This window comes from Agelaius tricolor, unplaced genomic scaffold (assembly GCF_023055355.1).
Source record: "Agelaius tricolor isolate 1412-34295 unplaced genomic scaffold, bAgeTri1.0.p SCAF_34, whole genome shotgun sequence".
Taxonomy (NCBI): Eukaryota; Metazoa; Chordata; class Aves; order Passeriformes; family Icteridae; genus Agelaius; species Agelaius tricolor.
Genome location: NW_027269294.1, coordinates 3,852,027 through 3,872,055, shown reverse-complemented (window position 1 = coordinate 3,872,055; position 20,029 = coordinate 3,852,027). Strand labels below are relative to the sequence as shown.

At 57.7% G+C, this 20,029-nt stretch overlaps 1 protein-coding gene across 9 annotated transcripts; it reads left to right on the top strand.

Annotated features, from left to right (window-relative positions):
* The first annotated feature begins 1,008 nt into the window (after positions 1 to 1,008).
* Positions 1,009 to 9,174, top strand: LOC139602494 (uncharacterized). 9 transcript variants are annotated; one of them, XR_011683255.1, is made up of 6 exons: positions 1,009 to 1,457; positions 4,631 to 4,755; positions 5,425 to 5,550; positions 6,144 to 6,410; positions 6,763 to 6,917; positions 8,021 to 9,174. XR_011683255.1 is itself a non-coding variant. In XM_071452386.1 (4 exons), the coding sequence occupies exons 1-3, from the start codon at positions 1,024 to 1,026 to the stop codon at positions 8,137 to 8,139; spliced, it is 678 nt and encodes a 225-aa protein (XP_071308487.1). In that variant the 5' UTR covers positions 1,009 to 1,023; the 3' UTR covers positions 8,140 to 8,146; positions 8,517 to 9,174. The 9 variants fall into 9 exon arrangements, 4 of the variants coding, with proteins under 4 accessions (XP_071308487.1, XP_071308485.1, XP_071308484.1 ...); XR_011683252.1 differs by lacking the exons at positions 5,425 to 5,550; positions 6,144 to 6,410 and having other exon boundaries at positions 8,021 to 8,146; positions 8,517 to 9,174; XR_011683251.1 differs by lacking the exons at positions 5,425 to 5,550; positions 6,144 to 6,410 and having other exon boundaries at positions 8,021 to 8,146; positions 8,484 to 9,174.
* The last annotated feature ends 10,855 nt before the right edge of the window (positions 9,175 to 20,029 follow it).

The following is a 20,029-nucleotide window of genomic DNA, read 5'->3' as shown; positions in this document are numbered from 1 at the left end:
ATTGGGCATTTTTCTGGTCTCAGAATCGGAGTCTTAAGTCCTGTGGGTTTGTTTTGTTGGTTTGTTTTTGTTTGGTTGGTTGTTTTGTTTTTTGTTGTTTTTTTTTTTTGTGGTGGTGAGGGTGAGGAGGGCTCAGGGACAAAGTCCTCCGCTGCTGGCACTTGGATCCAGTCCCAGCTGGCCAGGCCGAGGGCTGTGAAGCCGGGACTTGAGCCCTGTGTTTCGGGGGTGCAGAACGAGGCTCGCCCAGGCATCAAGCACAGAGGCCGAGTCCTGCATTTTGGGGCCTGGGGCCAGAGCCCAAATGCTGCGTGCGAATGCTCGGAACGCGGAGCCCCGGCCAGGATTTCAGGGTGAGTGCAATGATGCAGTGACTCCTGCGGGGCTGGTTCTTTGTGAGTGCTGTCTAAATGAACCATTTCTGACAAATACAGGCAGGAGCAGGGGAAGAATCTCTTCCAAGGTATTCTGGGCCACTCAAGGAAACACAGCAAGAACACACAGGTGACAGAGGAGAGGGGGGTCACTCAGGTTTGAACACGAAGCCATTAACCACAGAAACAGTGATTACAGTCTATATCTTACCTGAATTTATACATTTGATCTCATTTGCACTTACACTTCATAAGCTTAGGATTTAAAATGTCTTTTTTTTTTTTTTCTGTGACTATTCGGAATAATATGATAACATTTCATACCAGAAGGTGGTGGCCCTCAATTTCCATCACTTAGCTTACTGTTTCAGTGGATTTTCTTACAGGGATTCAGCCTCTCTCTGACCTGAAGGTGGCTTTTTGTCACTTGGTTTGCTTTGAATGCTCCCTGTGCCATTTGTGTCACTTGTCCAGCGAGGACCTTCCCATGAAATGTGCAGCTCCTTTCGGTTCGACCGACCCCGTAATGTTCAGGTGGGTTCGGCTGATCTCGCGTTGGTTCGGCTTATCTAGTTCGGTTCGGCTTATCTAGTTTAGTTTGGTTCGGCTTATCTAGTTCGGTTGGGCTTATCTAATTCGGTTGGGCTGAATGCGGTTCCGTCCCGTTCCGTTCAGCTCACCTCAGCTAAGCTCGGATCGATTCGGCCAATCCCGGCCAGAGTCGGCCGTTCGGGTAGGCTCGGCTGTTGTCGGCCACACTCGGCTGTTGTCGGCCACACTCGGCTGTTGTCGGCCACACTCGGCTGTTGTCGGCTCCACTCGGCCACACTCGGATCTTCGGCCCTACCTGACTCTGCTCCGCGCTGCAATGGCGGCCGCTGGCTGGGCCCCGCTCCCCGGCCTGAGCCCCGGGAGGGGACAGAGCGCTGGGACAGCCGCCTCAGCCCGGGTCACCCTGTCCCTGCCCGCCCCCGCGTCCCCCGGAGCGCGCCCTGCAGCGCAGAACGCGGCCTTTGGGCCAGGAGCGGGGACAATGCCCTCGGCTCGGCAGCAGCGCCGGGAGGCAGCGGGCGGTGCCCTCAGGTGAGCGGCCGGAGGGGAGGGAGCTGGGCCGGGGGCACCCACAGGGGGCCGGGGCTGCTTTGGGCGCTGCTGCGTGGGACCCGCTGCGGGTGGCACGGCTCTGTCCCGGGCCTTGCGGCTCTCTGGGATCGTGTGCCGTGGAATAAAGCTGGGGCTCGTCCCAGCTGCGGGAACAGCGTTTTATTGGGTGAGAAACAGAGTTCACTCTCTAGAATTTTTACACGTTTGTTAAGGGATAAAAGGCAGCGTTGGGGTGCTTGGCTGTTTGCCAGGAGCACCCGGTTCCCTTAAACCGTGTTCTCTAGATTCTGTTCCATTGCAGTGGTGTGTGCATATTCATTAGAGTTTATACATATTCAAACAGGCCTTTCAGTTTAGATGTTCTTTTGCTTGGTTTGAACTTTCGTGCCATCTTGTGGATTAAAGATCTGTGGTGCCATCCTGTTTTATTTTCACTCGTTATTTGATAACGAGGGTCAGTAAATTTTTCCTTTTTTTCAGTGCTCTGGTTTGTGTTTCTGTTATCTTGTGTTTCAGATAAGATTGTCCCCAGCTGTGGGAAATCACCTCATTATCTGACACCATTTTCTGAGTTCCTTACATGTAAAAGCATTTGAACATTTCACAGTCTCTATTATGCTACAGTCTAAACTAGTGTCTGTTTCAGTGCTGTTTATGAAAGCTGTGCAGTGCATACACGAACTGACAGATTATCCTTGATCCAGAGCAGTAGTTACAGACTGTCCCCTCTCGGGAGTTTTGTGCTCAATGACACCGTGCCAGAGCTCAGACATAAATGGCAAGGGCAAGAACTGCATTTGTTCTGTTCCATTCTGGGCTGGGCTGAGCTCTGTTTGCCGGGAAGCAGCGGGATGGGTGTCCCTGTGCCCACCCCCCTGGGTCCCAGAGAGAAGCTGCTCCTGTGGCTGCAGCTGAGGGGCACTGGGAAACCTGAACGGTCCTGATGGAAACCGATGCCAAACCGGGTTTGGTTGGGTTTGGGACTTGCCATTTTCCCCTGATCCGTGGGTTTTGCCTTAGGAAACAGGAACTGGGCACCGGGACATTTTGTTAGCCTAGAAGGGAGGAGTTTGTTTGTATTTATTTCCTGAGGCACCTGGATCGATTTGGGTCTCAGTTGGCACCCGAGAGCCTCCTCTGTGTCCTGGGTGGGGTGGTGGCTACCAAAGGGGTAAAAGGTGGAGCAGGAGGGTGGGTGGAGAGGAGAGCAGTGGCTCTGTGGGGATTTGCATCTGGAAAGGGCCCTCAGTTTCCTGGCGGGAGTCCTGGAATCAGAGCTGAGAGTCGCTGAGCAGTGAGGATCGTGCAGCTGCAGGGCCGAGAGTGCAGAGGCTGCAGTGGGCGTTGTCTGCTCGCTCTCCTGATGTCCCATCTCTAATGCTGGGCTGGCACCCAGGCACCTCCCAGGGCTGCACAGCCTCAGGGCAGGGGTGGTTTGTAAATGTTTTAAATGCTGCAGCAGCTCCCTCAGGCTGGATGAGTGTGAGGATATCCAGCTCTGCCTTAGGGCTTGGAGCACGGCAAGGGTGCAGGGCTCACGGTCAGTCTTGTTTAAACACTTGTAATAGCAAAATATTTTAAAGCAGAGACTGTGAGGCAATAACAAAGGCGAGTCTGTGGCAAGGATAGGTCCGAGCTGTCTTTATTAAAGATCCACACTGCTGGATGTTGTGTCAGAGCCCTCTGGGGACAGAAGGTGTCCCCAGAGCTTCATGAAGCCCTTGTTTCCTGCTGGCAGGGCAGGGGGTGAGCCCAGCCTCGGGGGCTGTGTGGCTCCTCCTGCCTGGAGCAGGGACAGCCCGTGGGGCTGAGCCCCAGAGGTTCAGTTGCTGGAGCAGGTGGGGATCTCTTTGTGCCTGGGAATTGTCGCTGCTGCGTTCCTGTCCCAGCTGCAGGGTTCCCTCAGAGCCCGTGCCCTGCAGCAGCACTGGGAGCTCCTGGGCTGGGCAGGGAGCAGCTCTGGCCTGGGGCTCTCAGTCCCATCAGTGCCCATGGAAAGCCAGCTGGGTTTGTTCTGCTGCCATCAGCCTCTCTGCTGTGCCAGCCTCGGTGCCAGGGCACAGAGCTGTGGGAAGGCTCCATCCCATCTGTGCCAAGCGCTGCCAGCGCTTCCAGCAGCGCTGCTGGGGCACCAAGGGCTGCCTTTGGAGCCTGGCTGGCACAGAGGGTGACACACTCTGCCCTGCAGCACCCAGCTGCATCCCACAGCTGCACAGTTCAGCCAGCAGGGAGCAGAGTCAGCTCTGGGCCCAAACCAGGTTTTGTCCCCCAGAGAGCCCCTGAGCTTCCTGAGGCGGCACACAGATGTGCCCTGGCCTTTGGGGCTCATGGTGAGGGCTGCCAGGGCATTGTGATAAGGCTGAGCTGAAGCTTTCTTAGAAAAGCCATCAGCTGTAAGGAGAATCTCTGGCAAACAGGTGGCTGGGGCACTGGCTGGGAGCAGGTCCTGGCCTTTTCTCTTCTTTGCTTTAACCTGTTCTTAAGAGGAGCCCAAAACTGCAAAATGGAAAGGAAGGGGGCTGTGGGGGTGAAAGTTGCTTTGCATTTTTTGAAGTGTTGCTGTGGATTTTGGTGTGTCAAGTGGCACTACCAAAACAGCACTGGAATAACCAAACTTCAGGACTCTGCACTTAATTCCTTGAATGTGTTTGTGTGGGTGCAGGAAATGCCAAATCCCAAAGCAATTCCGTGGCTGTAACTTCAAGTGCAACATCTTTAAAAGCAAGTGCTCAGTGTGGGCTTTCCATGTGGGTGCAAATGGCCCAAGGCCTTTCTTGTGTCCCAAAAGCAAAAAACCTTTCCCTGGGAGGTTTTGGAGGGGATTCTCTTTGGGATTTCTTGTGATGCAGCATCCCGGGTGTCCCTTCCTTTGTGCAAAGTCCAATGGGAAAGGATGGAATGGCTGCCACGTGGGCTCTGGGATAAAAATGGTTCTGTTCAAATGAGGCAGAGAATGCAAGATGAAAAATGAGCATCCTTTTATTGTCTGAAATAGTCAGGAATAAAAGTGCTGGCAAAGGACACGTTTGTGTTTGAATTGGTGTCACCTCTCCTGGGTAAAACCCCATAGTGAGCCAGCAGAGCAGAGCTATGAGAGCTGGGATCCTTGGACTTGCACAGTGGACTTAATTTTCTTTTCTCCTCTCTTTCAGGGCAGGAAAAATCATCCAACTCCTCCCATCTTTGCCCAAAGCTTTGGTGTTGGAGCAGCCAAAGGCAAGAGGCTTCAGCAGCAGGGCTCTGCGCTGGAGGGCTCTGGTCCTGCCCACGCTGTGGGGTGAGTCAGAGGGACACAGGGCTCCCCTTTTCCTCTCTGCTGGCATGAGCTGCCATGGTAATGCCATTGCTGCCAGCCCAGCCCCAGCTGTGCCTGCTGGAGAAGGGCAGAGGTGCAGAGGCAGTGCCAGAGTTCCCTGGGGATGCTGGAGCTGTGGTGCTGGCTGTGCCCTGAGGGCAGCTTGGGCATTGTCTGTGCAGCCCAGGGCTGCTCTGGGCCTTCCTTGGGGAGCTCTCAGTGCATGCCCAGCTCTGCCAGGGCTGGCAGCCGCTGCAGGGCTGGGTGACAGCCTCTGCTGGGGCTGGGGGCAGGCACGGCCCTGGCACAGGGGCAGGGGCAGGGCTGGCAGCATTTGGGAGCCGTGGGAGCAGAGTGAGGGGTGGTGCTGGGCACAGGGGTCAGCCTGTGCTCGTGTCAGCACAGCCCTGCAGGGCCCTGGCATCTGGGAGCAGCTCCAGCTCTCCTGGGGCCCAGGGATGGGCTCTGAGGGACTGGCTTTGCCTGTGCCTTTCCAGGGCAGGTACTGGTCTGGCACCAGAGCTGCTGCCCTTTGGAGCCATGTTCAAGGTGTGACCATAGAACACTTTGGGGGCTGTTTTCAGCACTCTGGGTTTCAGAACTGCTGTCCCCAGCCCGTTGCCAGCCCTGGGACATCTGCTCTGCTTCCAGGCTGTCCTTGCTGGAGCAGCCTGGTCCCTGCCGTGCCCAAGCCCTGAGACACAGAGGGAGCCCTGTGCCCAGGGGCCTTTGGCACCTTGTCAGGAAGGTGGCAGCAGCCCCAGGAGCAGGCTGGAGGTGAGAACTGGGTGTTGGGAGCTGAGGAGTGCTCATCGGGGCTGGGGGGAAGGGGCAGGAGTTTCCATGCCCCTGGAGCTTTCCTGCTGGCATGGGGCAGCACAGGGAGCAGCATTCATTGTGCCCCTCCCACGGGCAGTGCTGGCCTGGGTGTCTGTGCTGTGCCACCAGAGCGTGGCACTTGGCTGCTGTCACTGCCACTGCCAGCCCAGCTGGGGGCTGTGCCCTCCTGCCAGCCCCAGCCAGGAGCTCCAGGGGTGCCTCTGGGCCCTGCTGGGAGCGTTTGCTGGGAATGTGCCCCATCCCTGGGCTGCCAGCCAGAGCTTTGGGCTGCTCAGGCTCAGGCTGGGATTGCCAAAGGCACCGAGAGGGAGCAGCACAGGGAGGGTGCTCAGAGAGGGGCTGGCAGAGCCCAGCTGGCAGGCTGGGCTGGCTGCTGCAGGTGGGGCTGTGTGCACTGCAGGCAGGGAATGTCCCCTTCCCTCAGCAGCCCTGCAGATCCCAAGGCCTCCCAGAGCAGGATTTTATTCCTTACTTCCCTTTGTGGAGATTGATTCTCCACATAGCCATGAGCAATTCTTGGATTTCTCTAGGAGCAAACCTCCCAGCAGAGCCAGATTGCAGCGGAGGGCAGAGCTGTGTTTGGAGCAGGGAGTGCTGAGAGCTGCGTCTGCCTGTGCTGCCCCAGCCTGAGCACAGGCACAGGGAACAGCCTGGGCAAAGGGATTGGGGCAATGGCTGATGCCCAAGGAGAAGAACACAAACCCACAGCCATTCAGCCTGACAGTCCCCTCCACTCAGCACACATCCTCACAGGGAAGCCCAGCAGCTGAAGGAAAAAAAGACCACAGAAAAAAAAGGTGAGTTATTTTGCTGTAAAGTTATTTCAAGTTGTTATTAAAGCCCAACCAACATTTGCTCTTGATTTTGGTTGAGTCACTAACCAGCAGTGGGCACAGGTGATGTCATTTATGTGGCTGAAAACCTGGTGTAATCTAGAGGGGATCCAAGAACTGTTTGTGTAGGGCAATGGAATGTGAGGGGATGTCAGGGGCAGTGAGGTGGCATTTTGGGGGGAATTGCTGAGGTCATTGAAGGGAGACCAGCAGACAATTTCCCTGGGAAATCCCAGGCCCCTCGGGCCCACAGCCAGGACTCTCCAGGGCTGAGGGGGCAGCACTGGAGACTCCCTGTGTCCTCCTTCCTTGGCAGCAGCCAGCAGGGAAGGGAGAAGAGGATCCCTGTGGGATGAGACTGCAGAGAGCAAGCAGAGGAGCAGCCTCGGGCTGGAGAAAGGCCAAGGGACCAACACGGTGGCACCAGGGCACCTGTGAGGAACAGAATGGACACTTGGAGGCCACATGGAGGTGAGGAGTGCATGGTTTGGGCAAAATGTCAGTGAATCTCCAGAGAGATAAGGAGGGGATATTTAGGAGGGAAACGCTGAGGTGAGGAGTTCACCCAGCCTGGCACAAGGTGTGTTTGCACAGGCTGGGGCCAGAGGCGAAGGTCAACCCAAAGCCAGCCCTGCTCAGCCTCTAAATCCCAGGATAAGTTGTACAGGCTGCCCACTGAGGGATTAAAAATACATAAAAATGAAACCAGGAGCATTAATGAGATTCCTGGGAATCCCATTAACTTGTTGGCAGAGCTCCTGACACAGTTTGGAGCTTTGATGACAAGAATGCATTTCTTTATTTGGATTATTCACTGTGTGGGATAGGGGGTTTGTTTGGATTTCAAAGCCCTCATGGTGGCCCTGACACTGCTCAGGAGCTGGTAGAGAAGCAGAGTCAGAGCTCCTGGCAGGCACAGGGTGTTTTCCCCCATAGTGGATTGTGGAGCAATTGTCTGGGACCTGGATTGTCCCTCTGGGTGATGCCACTTGCTGTGGTTTGTATCATTCCACCCATTTAATTCCCAAAACTTCTCAGCCCAGGGGTTGGAGCTGACAGGGCAGGACAAAGATTGTTCTCTGTGTGGTGCCCAGATTTGGGGTTCCCTGTCAGCTGTGCCAGTTCTGATGAATTATACCCATAGCCCCAAATTCCCTGCTCCATTCCCGCTGCAGTAACCTCCCAGTGCCCCATGGAGTGTGGGCATTCCCATGCAGAGCTGCTGCCTTGGACAGCAGCTGTGTCAGGAGCCAGCAGAGCTTCCAAGGAAGCTCAGCAGCACAGGGACAAGGCCAGGGTTCTATTCCATAGAAATGGCTGTTGAGAACCCTCAGCCCAATGGTGTCCCTGGGCTCACTGGCCAGAGCTGCCTGGAATGGAGCCCATTTCACCCCCCTGAGCTCCAGGATGGAGAACATCCAGTGGATGGTTTAGAGCAGGAGAAGGCAGTGGCCAGATGTGCTCCCAGCCTGAGCTGAGGCAGCCCCTGTGCCCAGGGGGGGACATCTCTCCCTGCAGAAGCTCAGCTCCTTTCAGAGCCTCAGCAGGGGCCTCTACAAATTCTTTTCTCTCAGGAAAGGGATGCACAGCTTTGTCTTCAGCACACCTCCAGTGGCACCTACCTGGGAAAGCTTTCCATCACTTCTGCACTTCCAGCTGGATCCCTGGAAAACTCCAAACTCCATCCCACTGATTTTCAGGTACCTCTGAGGGCTGCTGCCTGGGCTTGAACATCTGTGGGGGAAGATGGCCTTGGCTCTGATGCTGCTGATGGCCAATGGCCTCAGGCTGGGGAGGAGGGAAGGGATTTGGGGTGGCTGGGCCACAGCTGGCAGCTGTGTGGGAGCTCTGAGCCAGGAGTTGCTGCTGAGCCCCTCTGCAAAGGGCCCGTGCCTCCATTCCCAGCAATGCCAGCTGCTCCTTGGGGTCCTGCTGGGCTGCTAGTGGTCTCTGTCCAGGCTGAAGCATTTCCAGGGGCCTGCTCAGAGCAGCCCCTGGCCCAGGAGCCACGGTGCAGGCACAGCTCCTCCCCTGCAGATGCCAAAGACACGAGGTGCTGCTGCCTTTCAGGAGCTCCTGGCCTCCTCCTGCCCTGCGCTCCCAGCCAGCTGGGACACAGCCAGGGAACACCAAGGAGCATGGCTGGCAGCCAGCAGGAGACACCAAGGCCCCTGGGCCAGAAAAACAGCCCTAGCCCCAGCAGCCCGCATGGTTTGGAGCTGGCAACACTCACCTGCAGGCAACGCCCCCCGGCACTCTCCTGAAGAGCTTTGGCCACGGTGCAAGGTAACCCTCAGGGCTTGTCTTGTTGGCTTCTTCCTGGGGAAACAAAGGGACATTGTGGGAGCACATTTACAGCTGCTGGGGAAATCTTGGCAAGGGCAGAACAATCAGGGCTATGGGGAAGAGTTTGGTGCTGCCATGTTGAGTGCCAGCCAGTTCTGCCCCACAGCCATTGCAGGGGCTGCTGTGTAAAGCAGCAGTAGCAGAAGGGAAGGAGCTGCATTTGTAGAGGAGTTCTCTTAGTGGCAGCAGTCATTCCCAACCCACACAGGGCCTTTGGAACAGCCCTGGGATTGGCTCAGGTGTTTGGAGCAGGGTGCTGAGAAGGCCAAAATTCTGGGTTTGATGTGGAGCTGGGTCGGTCACTTCTCAGCATTTGACTTGATGAGGCGGGACTCCTCATGGCTCTGGAAATAAAGAACAAATAGTTGCCACTGTTTTTTAACCCATGGAGTTTTTCCTAGTGCTTCCCTGGGGCTCCAGTCCCACCCCAGGCACAATGGGAGCGAGAGCAGCAACGCCTCGGCCCCAGCGACCGTCCCAGAGCGGCTGCTCGTGGCTGGGAAGCTGCAGCCCCCAGCAAGGGCTGCGGGCACGGAGCAGGGGCTGCGGGAGCTGTGGTTCCTAGGGGAGCGCGGCGCTCGTGGCGTTACTAGACCGGGGGGACTCGGTGTCCCCCCAGGATTACCGGGCCAGGGGGGTGGTGGCGCTGAGCAAGTGGCGATGCCGATGGGGTCCCGGGGCCGGTACGGGCAGTCTCCGTGTCCTTCTCGCTGCCAGGTGCGATCCAGAGGCTGCTCCGGGGAAGCGTCATCCTCCTGGCGAGCATGGCAGCGGCACAGCACCGGCTCCCTGCCGCCGCAGCCAGAGCGTGCCTGGGGCCTCGGTGGGACCCAGCCCCGTGCTGGCCGCAGCCGGAGCGGCAGCGCCTGTCCCGGAGCGGCTTTTCCTGCCCGCAGTGATGGTGGCCCCAATCCCAACCACAATCCCCTCTCGATCCTCCGGCCCTGGCGCCCATACCTTGTCCGCCGAGAAAAAAATGGCTCGGCCCAGTTCCTACAGAAAATACCAGCAGGACCAAGACTTGAATCATTGGGCCAAATACCGGTCCCGGTCCTACCTGAGTGCCTTGGATCCCGCGCAGCACCAGCAGCAGTCCCCGATCCGGATCTCCGCACAGCGCTCCGACCGACGCTCCCGCCGCCTCCCGAGATGAGCAACCCCCGCAGAAAACGGGACAGGCGCGGATCCGCCGGGATTTATGGGCGGGCGGGGGGCGGGGCCTCGGGGGCGGGGCCGGCACAGGTGCGAGGGGCGGGGCCTGCACAGGTGTGAGGGACCACAGTGCGGCTGCGCGGGGCGGGGCCTTGGGGGATTTAAGGCGCGGGGAGGGCACGGCTGCGCCATTTGCTCCTCGGCGCTGGGTGAGGGAGGTTGCTGCTGGCCGGGGCCCTATATCTCTTTTTCTCTGCGTTTCTTTTCTGTTGTATTTCTTTTTCTCTATACCTCTTCCTTACACCCTCCCTTCCTCCCCTCCCCCACCCCCCACACCCTCCCCCCCCCCAAACCCCCCCCCCTCCCTCTCCCCCCTAGCCCTCCCCTCCCTCCCCCCCTGCGGCCGCCTCTCTATTCCCCTACCCTACTCTACCTTTTCATTCTCTTTCTTCTCTCCCTAACCGGGCACCCCTTTGTCTCCTCAATCCTGTTCCACTTCGCCCCCCCCCCACCCGCCCTAATTCCTGCTCCTTCCTCCACCCTGCTTTCCCCCAGCCCCGTTACCTGCTGCCCTGCACACCCTGGTCTCCTCACCTTCCTCTCACCTACCGCTCTACTCCCCTGTTCTCGTTCTCCATTCCCCGATTTCCTCCTTTTGTCGCAGCCGCGGGGCTCGGGGTGCCGGGCAATAATAAAGCCCTGAGGGCCGGAGCCCGGCGCCCCCGCCCTCGCTGGGGTCCCCACACGGGGCCGGAGCCGCTCTGCGGGTCCCCCCATTGCAGTCCAACACACCGCCCGACACCGCCGGGGCTCCGGCTTTCCCAACATCACACTGGGGGGGTCCTGGGGTGGGGGGCCCGAGTTACGGGGGCCCCCTCATTAGGAGGGGGTCCCAGGGGGGAGGGGGGTTAGGAGGGGCCCCCTCATTAGGAGGGGGTCCCGGGGGGGGGGGGGGGGTGGGGGGGGGTTAGGAGGGGCCCCCTCCGGAGGAGGGGGGTCCCTGGGGGGGTCGGGGAGGGCCCCCTCCGGAGGAGGGGGTCCAGGGGAGGGGCCGGGGCCTGGGGGGGGTAATTCCCCCTCCAGGCTCCGCCCCCTTCCCCGGACCCCCTCCTCCGGACGGGGTCCCGCCCCGGCCCCCTCCAGGGACCCCCTCCTCCGGACCGGGGGGGGGGGGGGGGGACAGGGCGGCAGGGGACGGTCGTGTGTTTGGCAAATTTTTTTTTTGCTTTAACGTGTGTCCACGCTGCAGAGTGACGTGCCCCCCTTGGCTTCCCCCCCACCCCACCCGCCCTCCCCCGCCTCCCCCCCGGGCCCCGGTCCGGAGGAGGGGTCCCCGGGAGGGGGCCGGGGCGGGGCCTCGTCCGGAGGAGGGGGTCCGGGGAAGGGGGCGGAGCCTGGAGGGGGAATTACCCCCCCAGGCCCCGCCCCCTCCCCTGGACCCCCCCCTCCGGAGGGGGCCCTCCCCGACCCCCCCCCAGGGACCCCCTCCTCCGGAGGGGGCCCCTCCTAACCCCCCTCCCCCCTGGGACCCCCTCCTAACGAGGGGGCCCCCGTAACTCGGGCCCCCCACCCCAGGACCCCCCCCAGTGTGATGTTGGGAAAGCCGGAGCCCCGGCGGTGTCGGGCGGTGTGTTGGACTGCAATGGGGGGACCCGCAGAGCGGCTCCGGCCCCGTGTGGGGACCCCAGCGAGGGCGGGGGCGCCGGGCTCCGGCCCTCAGGGCTTTATTATTGCCCGGCACCCCGAGCCCCGCGGCTGCGAGAAAAGGAGGAGAGGGGAGGACGGGGAGACAGGAGAGATGGGGGTGGTGAGGAGGGAGAGGGGTCGGAGTGAGGAGGGAAGCGGGAGAGGAAGGGAAAGGCCGAGGGGGGAGAAAAGGGACGGTGGAAAGAGGAGGAATAGAAGGGAGTAACGGGGAAGGGACAGGACGTGCAGGAGTCGGGGGGGGGGGGGGCGGGGTCGGGTTTGGGAGGAGAGGAAAGGAGCGTTTTAGGGCGAGAGGGAAGTCGGAGAAAGAAAGGGAATACGCGGGGAAGGAAGGAGGGGTAAAGAGAGGGACAGGAGGGGAGGCCGAAGCCTCCGCGCCTTACCTGCGGAGCCCGCACAGGGAGCTCCCATCCGCACCGTGCTCTGACTGAGCAAATGGCGGTCGAGGCGATTTCCGGGGTCTAAAACACCTCGGCCCCGCCCCGCGCAGCCGCTCTGGGGCCCCGCACACCTGAGCCACGCCCACCGTGCACACCTGAGCAGGCCCCGCCCGCCGTGCACACCTGAGCTCCGGCCGCACCCCTTGTGCCGCCCGGCACCGCCCCCGGTACTGCCCCTTGTACCGCCCGGCCCCGCCCCTGGCACCGCCCTCTGTTCTGTCAGGTCCCGCCCCCTCTGCCGTCCGCCCCTCCTTCCCGGGATGGGGGCGTGGCCATCGCTCGCGGCCCTGCCCCTCACACCTGTGCCGTCTCCGCGCCCCAACCGGGGAACGGCCGCGATCCCGCACCCGGCAGCGCCCCGTGCCCGCGGCCATCCCGGGCCCCAAACCGGTCCCGGGCCCGATGCCGCTTCCATCCGCCCGACGGGGGAGAGGCGGCACCGCCCGGCACACCCCAGCGGCGCTCTGCCCCCCACGCCCGGCCGCGGTGGCACCGTCTCAGCGCCCCGTGCCCGCGCTCCGTGGCCCCGCCCCTCGCACCTGTGCCGGCCCCGCCCCCCTGTTCCCGCCGGTCCCGGGAGCCTCGCTCGGCGCTGTGCGAGCCCTGCCCGACGGCTGCTCCCGCCGGGGACCGCTCGGAGCCCGGGGCGCTGCGGCGGGGCCGTGACCGTGGCCCGGGCTGCGGGGGCCGAGCGCTGCCTGGCGTCCCGGGCGGTGCCGCCTCTCCCCCGTCGGCATCGGGACCGGGATCGGCATGGGGCGGGAGGAGCCGCTCCGGGCGGGACTTGGGGCCGAGTGTGACACCGCCGCTCCCGTCCCGGAGGAGCGGGGGGGGAACCGGGCGGGACAGCGGCGGCCGTTCCCCGCTGCAGACGCGGAACCGCGGCCAGGACCGGCCTGGCGCGGGGGCTCCGACCGGCACCGTGTGCTCGGGGAGCAGCCTGGGTTGTGGGCGCCGCCCCCCAGCTCCCCATGACATGAAAGTTTGATAAGGAAGAGTTAATCCAGGAGAGGAGGCCGTTTCAAGAGTCCGTAATTATTTATTTTCATCTGTCACACATAATCCATCAAGAACAGGTCGTGGTTATCTCCTGCATTGGAAGGATTTAGTCCCGAGCTGCAGCTCACTGTCAGTGCAGATCCCTGGGAGAAAAACCCGGGATCTTCCATAAAAACCAGCTCTGTCTTTGTCCCAGGGGTGTGGGCTGAGAGGGAACATCTGGCCTCAGGGGGAGTGCAGGGTGCATGGGGAGGCTGCGTGGATTTGGGGGCCAGGGGTCTCACTGCAGCAGCTGGATCTCCATCATTCCCTCTCACCAATTGCCCAGGCAGGACTAGTGAGGATCACTTCAGGTGGATCTTCTCCTCTTCCCATAGAGTCTCTTAGGACCCTAGGGTATGATAAGATGCTGAATTGTCGTTTTTCTAGGGACAAAGGGAAAGCTGCACTGTAGGGAGACCCTGCAGAGCTCTACAACACTCCCAGCAAAAGTCTGGGATGGGGCTGCACAGCAGAGACCCCAACCCAGCAGTGGCAGGAATGAAACCTGAGGTGCAGTCTGGAGCTGAGCTTCCAAGGATAACAACCAGCATTTCCCAGCAGCACCAGCGGGTTTGGGGTGCTGACATCCCAAAAAAAGTGTGTCTCCTTCCTCAGGATGAGATAGTATCCTAAGCACACAGGGCTTTCCACTCACGGGGTGCACAGAGTGCTTTTCCTCCTCTTGTCGCCAGTGTTCCTCCCAGCATCCCTCACAGACCCCAAGGTTTCAGGGCCACCCATCCCTGTTTGTCCAAGTTAAGGATTCAGAGTCTGGACCTCTGAGGCCCTGGCAGCCAGGCCCCAGGGGGCAGGCCAAGGACGCTTGAAGCCCTCTGGGGTTCATCATTCTCCCAGCTGCTGACCCTGCCTCCATAAAAACCCCGGCATGGGACTCCTGGTGCCGCTTCCTGGCAGGAGGAGAAGAGCCAGCTCCAGCATGAGGGCAGCCGTGGCCCTGCTGGCCCTGGGATGAGGGGCACGGGGATGGGGCCTCAGTTCCAGAGGTTTTCAGCGGCCTCCCCTCTCCCAGCCTGCAGCCAAACCGCTGGGCAGGACCAGAGAGGGAAGGGAAGGGAAGGGCTGGGAGGATGGTTTGGGATCCAGGATGCCACTGTGGGGTGATGCTGGGAGATGTGGGATGGGGAGAGAACAGAGCCACAGGGATTGGTGTTTTCCTTTCTAAAGGAAAATTGGATTTCCTGACCCCCCCCCCCCCGCCCCGGGAAGCACCATTCCTGTGCAAAACTCACCCTTGGTGGAGACAATGCTCTGCCATCCTTTGCTGCCTTCTCAGCTCCACAGGGAATCCCCCAGCTGCCAAAACCACCTAAAACTTACCTTTCCCACATGGCTTTGTACAAGTGAACACAAATGCCACAAGCTGGGATCGGGAGTATTTTTTAATTTATTTTATAATTCAGTTTATTTTCCTTTAAATCTTTCCTTGAGTTAGTTTGGGATGAATGGAACAGGAAGCTCAGTGTGCAGAGACTCTGCCTGTGGCCTTGGGTGTCCTTAACCTCCAGCCAGGACAGCAGGACACGAGTGGACATCCCATGCTCAGGTCAGGGTCTCCACCCTCCCCCGGACCCCTCCTAATGAGGGGGCCCATGCGGGACCTCCCCGGCCCGGGACCCCTCCTGAGGAGGGCCCGCCCTGACCGCGGTGTGATGCAGGGACAGCCCAGGGCGGGCAGTGTGGGGCCGTGTTGGCATCTGCAGGGGGGGACCCCCAGAGCGGGCCCCGACCCTTTTGAACCAGGACAGGGGCGCCGGCTCCGGCCCTCGGGGCTTTATTGTGCGGCGCCCCGAACCCCGCGGCTGCGGGGACACGGGGAGGGGGAAAGGGACAGAGGGACAAGAGGGAGGCAGAGGGCAGCCAGAGCGGAGGTCAGGGGGGGCAGAGAAGATGGAAGGAGAATGAGAAAGAGGAACAGAAGCGGGGTCAGGGTTTGTAGGGGAGCGGGGCAGGGAGGTGCATGTAGGAAAAGGCAGAGGGGGAACGGGGAGGTGCGGGTCGGGGTGCATAGGATGGGCAAGAGGAGGGAAGGGGGGGTCAGGAGGGGAGAGGGAGCGGGGTAAGGAGGAAAGAGGGGTGGGGTGGAGGGTTGGGGTGTGCAGGGAGAGGACGGAAGGGAGCAGTGAAGGGAGCGAAGGAGAGATTCAGGAGGGGAGAGGGAGTCGGGTAGGGCGCAGGAGGGGGAGGAAGAAGGGGTAGAGGGGGGGTCAGGGTGTGTAGGGGGAACCAGGACAGGACGGCAGGGATGTCCAGGAGCGGAGAGGGAGCGGGGTGAGGGCTAACAGGGGGAGATCTCACCTGGGCCCCGCCGGGGAGCCCCGACCGGCCGCGGCCGCCACCACCGCGCACTGAAGGAGCAAATGGCGGCGGGCGGCACTTCCGGGGTTTAAATCACCTCGGCCCCGCCCCGCGCACCTGCCCGGCCCCGCCCCGGCCCAGCCCGCGCACCTGCGCCAGCCCCGCCCGTGCCCAATTCCCGCCGGGATCTTGGCTCTGCGCCGGGCGGGCTCCGGCCCGAGGAGGGCGCTGTCGGCGGGGCCGGGCCGGGAGCCGGACATTGGCGCCCGCATCCTCCCGGTGCCCTGCACTGGCTGCGGCCGGCACGGGGCTCGGGGCCCCGGGCGCTGTCCCGCTCCGGCCGCGGGGCTCGGGGCGCTCCCGGGGCAGCCCCCGCGGTCCCGTGCTGAGCCCGACGCGCGGAGCTGGGCTCTGCCCCTGGCCCCAAATGCGGGGTTCGGACTCGGCTCTGAGCCCTAAAACCGTCCCGGGCCGAACCCCAAAACGCGGCACTGGGGCTCCGCCGCCAGCCCCAGAGGCACGTCCGGGTCGCCGGGCCCGAGCTCTCCCCTGGACCGGGTGAGCCCGGCACTGGGCTGTGCACACCCCCAAAATACAGGACTTGGTCTCCTGGCTGAGTGACCCTCAAGCCCGGTTGAGTGGTTTCAAGGTCCCAAAGCACAGGACTTGGTCTCTGTTTTTGAGGCCCTCAGATATACATTTGGTCTCTGACTTAAGCCCTGAAAAAGCACAGGGCTTAGTCACTCTTCCTGAGCTCCAAATCCAGCCATAGAACCCTGGTTTCAGTGTCCAAAATGCAGGATTTAGTCTCTGGTTTTAAGCGCTGAACCTGAATTTTGAGACCCTTAAATACAGCCTTTGGTCTGTCTTTGGGAGCCCAAAAATGGATCAAGTGGGTCTGGTTCTGAGCCCCTGAAACATAGCAGTGATTTGGGTCTGGGAAAGCCCAAAACTGCCTGATTAGGTCTCAGTTCTGAGGCCCCCAAACCCAGCACTACATCCTGTTCTTAGGCCCTCAAACCCAGTGCCTGATTTACAAATCATTATTTTTATATAAATATTCCTCTAACTGCTAAAGCAGGAGGGAAGATCTAACAGGATTTCCTTTAACAGTTTTTACTTAAAAATCTACAGAGAAATTGAAGCTTATATGTCCAATTGTCTTCTGGAGTATTTAATAATTCTTCTAAATATATTTCTTTTTACATATTACTGATTTGAACAGAGCAAACTCAGTATTTTCCATTTGACCTCCAGAAATACTGAAATATGCTTTAATGCAGAAGCATTTTCTAAGTCTAGGAAGTGAAGCAGAGACAGAATGGTGTTTGCCCATCTCCTCCTGCTGTTTCCTCGTGGGGAGCAGTGCCGGTGCTGCCGGATCTTCCTCCCTGAGGAGGTGCCAAAGGGGAGCTGTGAGCAGAGCCTGGGGCGGGGCTGGGGTGATGGTGAAACGACACCCTGGGAGCTTGGTGCTGCATGGTTTGGGCAGCACAAACCCCAGCAGGCTGGAAGCCAAGTTCCTAAGAACCCTTTGGCAAGAAGGGAGGCCAGTACATCCACCTGTCACAAAAGGTGGCTGTGAGAAATTTGTCTGTGCCCTCCCACTGGTGAGATGTTTCCTGGGCACTGTGGGTTGTTACAGCACAGCCTGGAACCAAGACTGCTGCAGAACTTGTCCTTCCTAAGAGTGGGCTACCATGAGTAGGGTAAATGTGACTGAGGGTAACAGCCCAAATCCCTGACAGCCTCAGGTGTGGCAGCAGTGGATTTCCACGTGCCTCCAGCTGGGGATTGGGAGCCTTGGCTGAGCACAGAGCGCTGAAGGTGCCGCACACGGTGCCTTTATGAGACCTCTGGTGTCAGGCACCCTGCAGAGGTCCCATGGAGGCACCTCACCACCTCTGCCCTAACCCTCCACAGCCCCTTGGTAACTCTTCTCTTTTTATGGCCCTGTAGGTCAAGGAGTTGATCCTACTGAAATATCCCTGAGGCTGCCAGCAAGGAGCTGTAGAGCTGCTTGAACAGCAGTCCAGATGCAGGGGATCAGTGTGCTCTGACAGGGCAAAGCTGCTCCAGCTCCACGGGACAGTGACACAGAGCAGCCCCAGCACGGCCAGAGGCTCTGAGCTGGCACCAGGCTGACAGGGAGCAGCGTTTGTGCCAGGATTAGCATCACATTTGGAATAAATCGGGGGATAAATCCTCATGGGTTTTTTTTCCTCCCTCATGTGGATGGGGACTGGTTGACAATTGCCTGCATTCCAGTTTGGAAGAAAGAGTTTTGTGTCTGACCTTTTATTTTCAGTGCTGTGGGTCTGCCTGCCCTGCTGACACGCCTTCCATCCAGACCATTCCCTTCCATTTCAGTTACAGATGAGGAAAACTGAAGTAGCAACACTGCTCTTTTTCCTGTTATGCTTTTGGCTTAGTGTTATCAAGCTGGATTTAGTTTCTGCATTCATTTCACTGCTTTCATAAAACCAACTTAGCAAGTTTGGATGACTGATAAGGAATGAACTTTTCTCACCCACAGCTGCTCTGATGAGATTTTTTTTAAATCCCTTTGGACTGAACAAATGCAGTAGATACTACTGACAATTTTAAAATGAGATAATAAATCTCAGTAAGGTTTTTCATACATCTGTACTCATGAAGTCAGAGTTTTATCAGAACACAATCTGAATGCTCTGAAAATTTCCAGAGGCCTCACAAATATGAAAATACTTTTCTCAAAGTCACAGGAGGATTAAAGTGAGAGAGAAAAAGACATTACCAAGGGAAAACAAAAAAAAAAAAAAAGAAAGAAAGAAAAAGCAACAAGTTATTTCAGTGTAAGCACCTTAAATAACTGGCATCTGTTCTGAAGCCTTGTGAAACAAACTGTAGCTCTCTGCAATTAAATCCCATGTGTTACAGTATCCTGTGAGATTAGACATCTCTAGGGAATGCTGACATGACCTTGGGTGTAGCAATGCAGTGCTGCCCCCTCAAAGAACAAAGGAAAGCTCCTGGGAAATAATTAAAGAACATTTTGGGCAGCTTGGGATGCAAATACAGACATTTCAGGTTTTGCAGAAATAAGCTGGAAGCCCACAGACCACCACCAAAACAGACTAAAGGAGACTGACTGATGTTTGTCCAAATGGGCCTCAAAGGAAGAGTCTGTGAAAGGACAGGAATCTTTCTGAGTAGCTGTGGTTCCTGAAAACCTCTCCTCTCTGTCCTAATTTTTTATCTTTGTAGTTTGAGTAATTGTAGTTGAGTAATTTGAGTAATTGTTAGTTAAACCAATTTGTAGATTGGTTTAACTTACCAATCTTTTCATTAATCCTGAATCCTTCTCCTTCATCTGGAAAACTGACACCAATTATGACTTTAGCTTCATCCTTGACTTACTCAGTATCTTGTTACAGAACAGTACTTGCATATACAAATTTGTTGTTTTCACTGGTCTGTGCCTATACTGTGTGTCAAGCAAAGCTTTTCTGCTGTTTCCTTTTAATGGTGTTACAAATAGCAGGGTCTCCTCATTACCTTGAGCAGGCTTGATTAGCGCAATACTTCCAACCGTTCTTCATCTCTTGCTACTTTTTTGATTCAAGAAGAAAATTTACTGAAAAGAATAACAAGGAAAAACAAGTAGTTTAAAATTGATCTCTTAATTGCTGATGTCTATCTAAGAAAGCCATCTTTGGGTTATTTTGGCAACAGGGTAAATTTAGAAGGTAGCTGACCTTAAATGAGGCATTTCTGGATAAAAAACCAGTCAAACTTAAATCAAGACTTGAAAAATTAGGACACAAACTACAGGGAGGAGCCAAGTCATAAAGTCTCTTTCTCTTACAGCCATAATTCACTAAGGGAGTGTTTGAACATTTCCACGATGCCAAGAGTTTGGACAGAAGGAATGGGGAAGGAAATGCATTTTACCATTTAGCCTATACATGGTGGTCTCCTCCTATTCAAAGATGTAAGCCTGAAAAATGAAGAGGTGTGAAGTACATACAGTCCAAGGCATAAACAAGAGACAGATATTTAAATCACTTCTATCATTTTTTGCATGTACTGATGTTTAAAACAGCATTGTTTAATGACACTGTGTTTTTTCTAAGGTACCCAAATCCACTTGAAGGGATTATTCCATTTTTAAATAATTTGTGCAGCACAATGAGGAAATCTCACAATGGCTGCATGAGCATTCTTGCCAGTGCTTGTGGTTTGAGGTGCAGTGAGTTTCCTGGACCATTGTGAGAGAAAATGATGTGCTGAAGGTGCAAGCCAGCAATGAATCAGTAAATAGCTGCTCCTCCAAAGATCAGCTCATGAAGAAGCAGAATGAAGTAAGGTTCCTGGGGAGTCTGTGGCACCACACCTGCCAGAAAGAGAGGCAGGAAACCTTGCTATGTGCTATGACCAAGCAAAAGGAATTTCTACCTGGGCAGGATCTGTGGTTAATATTCTGCTCTTGTGCTTTGCCCACGGAAGGCCCAGCGTGCTTTTGTTTATGGTGTGGTTCTTGTTCAGCACATTTCTGTGTGAGCAGCTGCCAGTGGCTCCATCACCCTGGGCACAGAATGG

Coding starts and splice junctions, on each gene's coding strand:
- LOC139602494 (XM_071452383.1), top strand. CDS start 1,024: ATGCGGTTCCGTCCCGTTCCGTTCAGCTCACCTCAGCTAAGCTCGGAT. Junction 1,458..4,630: donor GCAGCGGGCGGTGCCCTCAG/GTGAGCGGCCGG, acceptor CCTCTCTTTCAG/GGCAGGAAAAATCATCCAAC. Junction 4,756..6,762: donor GGTCCTGCCCACGCTGTGGG/GTGAGTCAGAGG, acceptor CTTCCTTGGCAG/CAGCCAGCAGGGAAGGGAGA.